General features: G+C 62.5%; 2 protein-coding genes across 6 annotated transcripts in view; one reads left to right on the top strand and one right to left on the bottom strand.

Annotated features, from left to right (window-relative positions):
• Positions 1-445: 445 nt before the first annotated feature.
• Positions 446-10125, bottom strand: part of USH1G (USH1 protein network component sans) — an 18911-nt gene continuing 9231 nt past the window's right edge. Inside the window, exons 2-6 of one of the 5 annotated variants that reach the window (XM_057716994.1) lie at positions 9655-9915; positions 8957-8982; positions 7798-8450; positions 4367-5584; positions 1608-3361 (exon numbers count right to left, since the gene is read on the bottom strand). In XM_057716994.1, the coding sequence (XP_057572977.1) occupies positions 3358-3361; positions 4367-5584; positions 7798-7961 (1386 nt within the window). In that variant the 5' untranslated portion in view covers positions 7962-8450; positions 8957-8982; positions 9655-9915 and the 3' untranslated portion in view covers positions 1608-3357. Of the gene's footprint in view, positions 545-1607; positions 3362-4362; positions 5585-7797; positions 9916-10125 lie in introns of those variants that run through there. The other 4 variants (XR_009050094.1, XM_057716993.1, XM_057716997.1 and 1 more) reach the window with 4 other exon arrangements.
• OTOP2 (otopetrin 2) overlaps positions 9455-10125 on the top strand; it is a 7345-nt gene continuing 6674 nt past the window's right edge. Inside the window, exon 1 of the mRNA XM_057716998.1 lies at positions 9455-9767. Coding sequence (XP_057572981.1) covers positions 9455-9767 — 313 coding nt within the window. The remainder of the gene's footprint in view (positions 9768-10125) is intronic.

Genomic DNA, 10125 nt, shown 5'->3' with positions numbered 1-10125 from the left:
GATGGCCCTGGACCTCCCCGGCTCCAGGAGCTGTCTGGAATTACAAGGAAAGTTGTATATGAGTGTGTACGTGTTCAATGTGCATTTTTCCAGGGCCAGCATCCATATTGGCACCAGATTCTAATTCCCCAAAGCTAAGAACCATTGATTATTCTAGCTTTTCAGAATTTCCCTAAACTTGATCTATATTTTTAGGGCAACGAGTAGAGAAAACCGAATCCCTACCGTGTAAAATTCTTCCCTTCATTGTGTTTAAAGTCCCCTCAGGCTTCCTGGACCCGCGGCCTGCTGCTGGACCCCAGGCTTCTACCACCCAGCCACACTGACCCATGGAGACCCCAGCCCCCACTGTTTCCGGTTAGTCTCCAGCTCCGTCTTTGCGAGTCCTCACCCCACGAGCTTTCCGGGACCGGCGGCGCCGGGAGGCTGGTCTGCCGTGACGTAGGTGCAGTGACCAGAATGGCCAGGAGGGGTCGCAGGGCAGAGGAACCACGAGGAGCATCCGAGGGCAGAATCTCGTGTCTTTACGGGCGCCCTTGGCCTCCTGGGGGTGAGGAAAGCGTGGCAGCAGTCAGGAGGTCTGGGTTCTGGGTCTGGACTTTCCCCTCCCTAGGCCTCAGGTTTTCCATCTGTAAAGTGGAGGGAGATGGCCTAGAACCGCTACATGGTTGCTAGGCAATCTTGCTGCACTAATGTCCCAGGAACCTTTCTGATGATGCTGAGGGAAGGGGCTGTTTTGAAGTGCCCTTGGCAGAAGCACTTGGCCCAGCAGCCTTAAGGAATGAAACAGAATGACTGCAGGGCCCTTCCCCAGACTTGACTGAGAAAACAGAGGCCATTGTTCTACAGCTTAAGGGGAAGCCTTACTTCTGGGAGAAAGGAGGGAGGGCTCTAAATAGGGCTGCTCCATGAGCTGCCTGGGGGTGATGAAGGACATGGAGACCCCACTGGAGGCCTCCCAGGGGTGGGCTGAGGCCTTAAGATCAGGGCTCATGGGACCTTGGTGATAGGTGACAGCCTCCTAGTGTACGGCTTCTGCCCATGTCTGGAGAAGCTCAGGCGGACCTGGTGGGAAGGCAGGAAGTGTTGACCTGCCCTCAGCAGCTACAGGGGACAGGGCTGGACCATCATCCTCACTTAGCTGCTGGGGGCTCTCCTGTCCCACTTCTTCTGAACACTCCCTCTCCATCAGCTCTAAATCCTGGGTCCAGAGAGAGAGCAAGGTGAAGACTCAGGGCTAAAGGAAGACCCTGCAGAGATGCACGGGATTGTGGGGGAGGGGGGCAGTGCCCTACCATCTATCCCAGGACCCCCTCCAAGGAAGAGGACCAAATCCTCATAGGCCCAGAAAGACCCTCTCCCTCTCCCCACTCCTTTTTTTTCTTTTCTTTTCTTTTCTTTTGCCATGCCATGCAAGATCTTAGTTCCCTGACCAGGGATCAAACCTGTGCCCCCTGCAATGGAAAGGCAAAGTCTTAACCACTGGACCAACAGGGAAGTCCTCTGCCCTACACCCTCTTGTTCTCTTCACCCTATCCATCTCCCATCCCCAAATAATTAAAACAAGACATAGGCGTGACAAGGATGCAGAACATTCTCTACAAAATTTATAATGAGCCTGCGGGAGGGGTGCTTTGGACAGTGGTGGGCATCAGGGAGCCCGCCCCACCCCAGCACTGAGAGAAGCGGGATGGGCTGAGGCCATACACGGACAGGGAACAGGAGAGAAAGCGCAGCACCTGGGGCTCCAGGAAAGTCGAGTCGGCACTTGGGGGTGGCCCCAGGCCCAGGCCCAGACAACGGGGAGAAGGACCGCGCTGGGTTCAGGGTGGCAGTGGCAGGTGGCCAAGCCTTCAGTGTGGGAACAGGGACCACCTCCATCACGCCCCCGGCTCTGAGCATGTGTGCCTGGGGGCCCACACTCAGACACAGACACACCAGAGGGAGGCCTGTGGCGTTCTTTGGGGGTTCTCTCTCCCCTGCAGCAGCCAAGGGGAGCCCAGGAAGGAGCTGGGCGCTGCGGTAATGCTCCCAGTAGCTGCTTCCCAAGCTGAAGGTCGGGGATGGGTGGGGGGACCATTGTTGACAGACGAGGAAGGGCACATCTGCATGGGGTGTATATGTGCACCCGTGTGGGCTCCTGAGTGACTCTCCTACATCTGTGACCTCAGTCTGTGGACCCTCTGAGGTTGGCCTTTTCCCTGGTATCACCAGCTTAACAGAGCAGGGACCCATGCTGAGCTCTCCCTTACCCACTACCCATTCAGAGCCAGGCAGCCACCCAGCTGCTTCCAGACCTCGAGGGAAATCCACCAACCGACCTCCTAACCCAGAGCCCTGGGGACCTGGGGACAATCAGCAGTTTAGACTGTCCTCATCCTCAGGCTTCCCATGTCTACATCGCAGGGCTTGCCTACACTAGGCTGGACACCCAACCACACCCAGTCTCTGCCCGGCTTGGGCCTGGGAGGCTCTGAGCCAGCTGGCAGATGCCTTCCCCCCACCCAGAGCACGCCCGCCGAGCCTCGGGGCCATAATACTGCAGCCAGTAGCTCTAGCACCTTAGATCTGCTGCCCCAACCCTCTGGGACCCCTGGGGGTGGGGGGGAGCCAGGCTGTACAACCCAGGAGAGAGTGAGTGGAGAAGGACAGGGTAGGGAGGGCGCAGTCAGCCTGGGCCCCACCCCGGGCTGAGCTGGAAGGGTGCCAGCCACCCCCCAGCCAGCCCAGCCTGGCACTCCAACTCCCCAGCACGGCCAGTGGGAGGAGGGGAAGGGGGCTGGCCATGCTCAGGGCTGGGTGGGGACCAAAGCTAGGGCATTTGGCTGAAGAGTCTAGCTGGGAACCTCCTCTCTGGAATGTATGGGGGGAGGGGAGGCAACCCAAACTCTTCTTTCACAAAAATGTAGGAGGTGAGTCTTCAGACTGAGCGGGACTGTAGGATCCTCGGAGGAGGGGTGGGGACAGACCATGGCCCCTGGGACAGGCAGTGCCCACCCCCACACACACACACTCCCATCCAGCTTTGACAGGCGCGTCATCTGGTGGCCCCTGCCCTGGCACCGGGGCTGGCCTTCCACAAATGCACATGTCCTTTAGAGCCACTCAGATGGGGGGCTTAGGGGCCCCGGGACCCCTCCGAATTGATGTTCTGGGTCACTCCCTTGGCTTTCCAGTGCCTCAGGCCATACCCTCTGCTGCAGAGTGTGGACAGGCTTTCAGGGAGATGACCCACATGGTCCTTGCTCCTGGGGAGGGGCTGGGGAGCTGCAGGGCTGGCACCTGTGAGGACCTCGTGGCCGCACCGTGGGTTGTGGCAACTTGCAACTCATTTTGGTCTGGAGAGAGGAGCCCCTGTTATCTGTGGAGAAAGAGACAGAAACAGACCTCGGATAAGGGCCTTTGAAGACTTCATTTTACGCTGGGACCAACTATGTGGACCACTTACCCTCTCTCAGCAGGCTGATGGTCAGGGATGGGGACACGGGCATCGGGATGCCCTCCCCCTCCTCCAAACTCTAAACCAGACTTCCCCCTGCACCCACCCCTGCCCAGCCATGCAGGGTAAAAGCCATAGATACCAAAAGGGGGTGGCAGCGTTTGTGGGGCTTGTGAGATGCCAGGATGGAGAGTCAGGGCAGGGGTGGGCCCACAGCTTTGCCAGTGTGACAGCAGCCTTGGGCTCCCCATGATGGATTTTTGAACGTGACAACTCTGCCCTCAAGGCCGCTGTTGGCCCTGCTGGGAGCATTTGCTCACGTTCCCAGTTACAGGGTTCAGGGACCAGCGCAGGTAAAATATCTGCCTTGAGGGCTTGGGCATTTGGGGAGATGGCTGGCTGCCACACCCTCCATCCCACAGGAATCACCTTGTCCCTAGGCTCTAGAGCCACACAGACCAGGGATCAAGCCTGGCTCCGCAGTGAGCAGCAGAAGGACCTTGGGGGAGCTACTCGAACCCTCTGAACCTCCACTTGCTCACCTGTAAAATGGGGATGATATAGCCCCTGCACAGGAGAGCTGGAGAGGATTAAATGAGAGGCCTTGTGCAAGGGCATCTCCAGTACTCGGGAGATGGGAGGGCTCAAAACATCCTGGCTGTGGTGACTATGACTACCGGGTCTCAGACATATGAAGACACCCATTTTCCTGCATTTTGCCATGCTCAAAATCGAGGTGTATTTTACATCAGCAATGTAAACTTGCAGCTTCTTTTTCCGAATTGAGGATAAATAAGTGGAGCCTCTTGTCATGGACTGTGACCTAGTTACTGTCCCCCTCCCACTCCCAAAAAAGGCAGGTCCACCCCCACCCCGCGGCCTTACAAGCCCTATCTTCCCATCCCTGGGCAGGCACTGGGTACTCACAGCTCTGTGTCCTCCAGGGCCGGCGGGCGCTCCAGCGCCTGTCTACGCCTCCGCACGGCCCCCAGGATCTTCTTGCGGGGCCCCAGGGGGACGCTGATGCTGCGGAGGTCGAGGTCCGAGCACAGCATGAGCGCCTCGAGGTCGATCTTCTCCTGCCTCAGGAGGGAGGTGAAGTCCTCCATGTGCAGGGAGGCCAGGAACGTCTCCAGAGGGCTCGTCTCGGGCTCCAGATCCTCATCCAGGCCCAAGTCCAGCTCGTCCCAGGGCAGCTCCTCCCCGCAGCTGCGGTCCTGCAGGCTGTTGGCACTGCCCAGGCTGTCGTCGTCGAGGCTGGGGGAGCTCTGCAGCCGAGCCCGCGGCGTGCCCGCACCGTCCAGCCCCGCGTCCTCTCGGCCCAGGCCGTGCAGCCCGCTGCTCAGGTAGTTCCTGCGGAACACCATGGTGCCCAGGCCCGGGCGGGTAAACAAGGAGTCGTGGCCTGAGTCGGTGCTGACCTCCGAGTGCGCAGGCTCGGCCGCCAGTGTGGCACGGGAGACGCTGTCCTCGTCCGAGAGGAACATGTCCCGGAGCGGGGCGCGGCCCCACTCCTTGGGGTTGGCGTAGGTGCCCTGGCGCACGAACATCACGTCGCTGCCCAGCTGCAGGCCCGAGAGCGAGCGCACGCTCTTGCGGCCGTCCTCCGAGATCTTGAAGGTGCCCTCGCCGCCCTGCTTGCGCCGTTCCAGCTTCCGCTGGATCTTGGTCTTGCCCTTGGCAGTGCCGTGCAGCGTGGCCTGCGAGTAGGGCAGGTGGCTGCCCAGCGCCAGATGCTGCAGCCGGCGGCTCAGGGTGCTGGACGTGAGGCTGGAGAAGCTGAGCGTGTCGGAGCGCTCGGCCAGCTCGCGCCGGTAGCGCCGCTCCATGCGCTCGTGGTGCTTGCGCTGCATCTTGGCGCACTCGCGGATGCGCCGCTCCGCCTCGCGGAAGGCCTTGTCCTTCAGCTTGCCCACCAGCTTGGGGTTGAGGCTGCTCTGCTTGGCCGCGATGGAGTCCAGGTAGCGCACGCACTCCATGTGGCCCTTCATGGCGGCCATGTCCAGCGGCGTGTGGTAGTCGTTGTCCAGGCACCAGATGTTGGCCCCGAAGGACACCAGGAAGGAGAGGCAGTGCAGGTGACCATTGGAGGCTGCCAGGTGCAGGGGCGTGTTGCCCCAGATGTCACACTTGTCCGGGTCACCCCTGCAGGGAGCACACGCGGGGAGGGGTGACCAGCCATCGCAAGCTCAGGCGGGCCGTCGGCAGTGGCTGCCGGAGGGGGGTGCGCCCAGCCTGGTTGAGCTTCCCCACAAGCACACCAGAGGGACTCGACGGCCTGAGACCGCTCCTCTGACTCCGGGAGACACGCAGCCCGGAGCCACAGGACGCACCTAGAGCGAGCCCAGGGTTGAAGATGGCCCCGGGTTCGCCGGGGGCGGGGCGACATCGGAGGCGGGGAATCTCAGGGGATAAATATTTGATGCCCAGAGAGAAAGGAGTGAATTATTCATGGGGCCCGGCGGGGAGCTGGCCCAGAGAGGTGGTGGGCCAGGGCCGAGTCTGGGTCTCTAGGCAGGCATGGTAGTGAGTGTGGCTGCCAGTGCGCGAGTGACCGAAAAAGAGGATGAGAGGGTGGTGCCTGCTGGGCCTGAGCCCTGCCGGAGAGTGTGAGGGTACGTGCCTGCGCGTCGCTGGGCATGGCCATGTCTGCAGGGAGCAGGGCCAGGCCTGGCAAGGCCACATGTGAGAGCAGGTGTCAGGTCTTGGCCTGGGCCAGGAGGGGAGTGTGGGGGCAGCCAGGACCGGAGGGAAGGGGAGCGCAGTCTGCTACCTGGGCCCAGCTGCCCTCCCCTCCCAGGACTGCCCCATCTTCCTGAGCCCTTTGAGGCAGGCTGGCTCGGGCCTGTCCAGGGGACCCACGCAGCCCCCTCCAACACACTCCATGCCAGAATGTGCCCCTCCCCTTGCGCACGCTCCCCACTGGCTCCTCCAAGCTCACCCCTTCCTCGAGGGCCTAGCTCAGGCCCTCTGCCCCACGCTAATGAGGAAGCCACCCGCTAATGAGGAGGCCACCCCCGCAGGGCTTGAGGAAGAATCATTTCATTGTCTCAACTGCTCCTCCCCCCACCCCCACCCCCCCATCCCCCTCCTCACTTCCCTTACTGGTCTTCAAGTCCTATGAGACAGGAGCTGCTGGGCATCTGGCCCACACCCCATGAAGCACCAACCCTTGCCCTCTGTAGGAGCTGGGGGGTTTGGTGCACCAAGGGGAGGCCCCCTTGTCCCCTCCTCCCACGAATCTCTCCGAAGGGGAAGCAGGATGGCAGGATCACTGTGTGGCCTCTTGGTGTGGACAGGGGCCAGTCTCGGCCTCTTGGCACATGGCTCAGCTGTCGGGTCTTAGGGGCTGCTCCTGCCTGTTGCTGGGCCCGGGGAGCAGCCCTGGAGGGAGGGCAAAGGAGGGTTGCCCACCTACCCCATGCTCGAACCACAGGCCAGCGCCTCGCGCCAGGCCAGCCAGATCCCTTTCCCTCCACCACGATTTCCCAGGGCCTGAGATGTTCCTATTACCCTCCTGAGGCATCTCTTACATCCCTTTTCCTTGTCCAGGCCACCCTGGTGTCCGGGTCAACCTGACTTGTCTTTAGTAAACAGCTGGGGCTGGCAAGGTGTCCGCAGGGTCATTCAGTCCTAGGGAGCCCATGTCAGTGACCCTGGACACCGCATCCCTCAACTGCTACTTCCAAACCCCTTCCCTGGCCCGACACCTGGATCCAATGCCCACTCCTTCCCCCAGACAACTCCAAAGGGAGGGTGAGGAGCCCTTGGTGGGGGAGGGACACAGAGGGAGTTAATGGGGTGTCTGAACCGAGTGGCATTTGGTACTGTGGACAGTGCCCATAAATCCCAGGGATGAGCAGGGAGGGCGCTGTGTGAAATCCAGTGAGTGGGGAGGTGTGGGCGCTGCCTGGGAGGACCCCTTGGACCCCAGGCTGGGGGGTGGGCAGTAAAGAGCGCTTCCTTTCCCAGCCCCCCCTCTGGCCCCTCTGAGGCTTCTGCTCCTTTTCTCCCAGTCTCACTGTGCCCTTCACTCTTGTCCAGGTGCTGCCCACCCAGGAGATCCCTCCCACCTTCTCCTCACTCTGAAGCCCCTCCCACAATCATGGACCCCCCAAGTCCCAGGCCCTCTCCCCCTAGCCCCACACTCAGGTCACAAATGTCACAGGCCTGTTTCCTCCTCCCACGACTGCCAGTCTCTAAGGTTCCACCTTAGGGTCTGTCCTAGGGAAGGGGGGAGAGGCTGGAGGCGGGGGAGATGCCATGGAGTTGGGAGGGGGTGTCTCAGGGGCCTAGAGCGGCCCTGAGACTCTCAGCCCTCCTCAACGGGGCTTGGGCAGGACCAGGGGGCCACTCACCCTCGACTCACGATGAGGCGCAGGGACTCTAGGTTGCCATGGTAGGCAGCCCAGAGGGTGGGGGTCATGCCATCCTCGTCGGGGGCGTTCAGCTCCTTCCTGGTGGCCTCCTTGAGGAGTTCCAGGTAGCCGTCCCGAGCCGCCCGGTGGTACTGGTCGTTCATGGCGCCTGACTTGGACCGGGCGGCCAGGGGACACGGGGAAATGCCCCCCGCGGGGGAGGGCGGGCAGGGTTAGAGCTGAGGCATGGGGTTGGGGGAGGGGGCCTGGCAGGGGCCGGGACCGCCAGCCCCCGCCGCCGCAGACAGAGGATGCGGAGGCCAGAGCCGCCGCTACTCGGACATCTGAGCCGCTCACCCGGCGGGGAAGGGGGGGGGAAGGGATCTCCCGCTGCCCAGAGGGCCGCCCCGGGCTGCCCCTGGGTCCTAAACTCCCTGCTGCCGACCCCGCTCCCGAGCACACAGGGCCCGGCTTCTCTCCAAAAGTGCCCACCCCAGCGTCCCGCCCCCTGAGGTCCAGTGTGGGGACAGTGCGAGGTCTGTCCTCGCTCAAGCCCCGGCGCTGCGGCCCTCGACGTCTCTGCGCGTAAAGGGAACGGGCCAAGGGCTGGGGAGGGATGTCCGAGGGCAGTCCTGACCCCTTGGACAATAGACCTAGGAGGGTTATGAGGACCCACAGTCAGCGATCGGGACACGGCTGTCCCGGCCGCCACCCGCTCCCGCGAGGCGTGCCAGCCGCGCTCCAGCAGGGGGCGCGAGAAGACTGGCCGAGAACTTGGCACCCACGTCCTACTTGGCAGCATCCAGAGGAGCAGGGCCCGGGGGAAGGGACGGAGGGAGAGGGAACTTCGTTCACTGTGAGGGTGTCGGGCAAGGGACTTGAGGGTCCCGATCTTGGGGCAGCAACAGAGGAGCACAAAGGGATAGGGTCGCGGGGGCTGGGAGGGCGTCGGGGTGCCTGCGGGCCCTTGGGGCGTCTGTTGAGCGTCAGCTCTCAGGGCTCTGGGCGTGGGGACCGCGGGGCGCCAGGGCGCGGTGGGCGCCGGGGGCGGGATGTCCTCTGGGTGCCGCAGTGCAGGGCCGCGCCCGAGCCTGGCTGCGCCGAGGTGACAGGGCGGCGGGGGAGGGGGCGCCTCTTAAAGGGTAAATATAAATCTCACCTTATCTGGCTCCCGCACGCTCTTCCCTAAATTCAGCCCGGAAAAAAGATGGATCATGTGAGTGAGACTGAGAGGTTTATGGAGCTGAGCTCCCTCGGCTGTAAATCACCCTGCCCTCCCCGGTATAAAGCGCCCGTCCAACCCGGCGTTAGAGAGAGGACACACTCGCCGCCCCCTGACCCCCAGCTCAGCGCGGGCTCCCGGCCCAGCCAGGTGGGTGCCCCGGGCTAGCCGGCCGACAGATTTGGGGAGTGGGGACCTTGGACGGGGTCCGAAGGCGCTGCAGCCGCTTCTCCGTTCCTCCCGTCGAGCGCGAGCCCCGCACGGTCGCCTTTTCTCTTCCCCTTCCCAGCCCTTCCTTCACCACCCGCAGCCCCCACCCTCCGGGTCCCCAAATCTAGGGATAAGATGGAGAAGGAGAGCCCTCGAGGCTGACCTGGAGTCCTGTCCGCTCCTCCCCCACAGTGACCCCTCCAACTTCCTCCAGTCTCCCCTGCCATGTCCGAGGAGCTGACCACGGGCCCCAAGGAGAGCCCACCGGCACCGCGGGCAGCCCCCCGCGAGGTGTGGAAGAAGGGCGGCCGCCTGCTGTCCGTGCTGCTGGCCGTGAACGTGCTGCTCCTCGCCTGCACGCTCATCAGCGGCGGAGCCTTCAACAAGGTCGCGGTGTATGACACCGACGTGTTTGCGCTGCTCACCACCATGATGCTGCTGGCTGTGCTCTGGATCCTCTTCTACCTCCTTCGCACCGTGCGCTGCCCCGGCGCCGTCCCCTACCGGGACGCGCACGCAGGCCCCATCTGGCTCCGAGGTGCCAGGGGAGGTGGGGGTGCACGGGGGGTGGGCCAGGAGGGGAGCTGGAGGCTGGGACTCTGGCAGGAATTGCTGGGTGCCCTTCGAGGTAGACCGGTGAGAAATCCCCATCCCCCAAGACTAGATGTGTCTGAGGGTTAGGTGGGCTGTAATTGAGGGAGAAGAGGAAGGGAACGAGTCCTGGAAGAGGGGGATGGAGTGGAACTTTGCCCTGTCTAAAGATTGAAAGAGGGTGGTCGTGGGAGAGACTGATGGAGAGCAGAAAACAGATGACAGCTGCATTTGAAAGAGCCTATCTAGGGACCTTCCCCTTACCTGTGCAGCCCCAAAAAGATGGGGGCTCACTAGGACATCCA

Source organism: Hippopotamus amphibius, chromosome 17 (assembly GCF_030028045.1).
Source record: "Hippopotamus amphibius kiboko isolate mHipAmp2 chromosome 17, mHipAmp2.hap2, whole genome shotgun sequence".
Classification (NCBI taxonomy): Eukaryota; Metazoa; Chordata; class Mammalia; order Artiodactyla; family Hippopotamidae; genus Hippopotamus; species Hippopotamus amphibius.
This window is presented reverse-complemented; position numbering and strand designations above follow the sequence as displayed.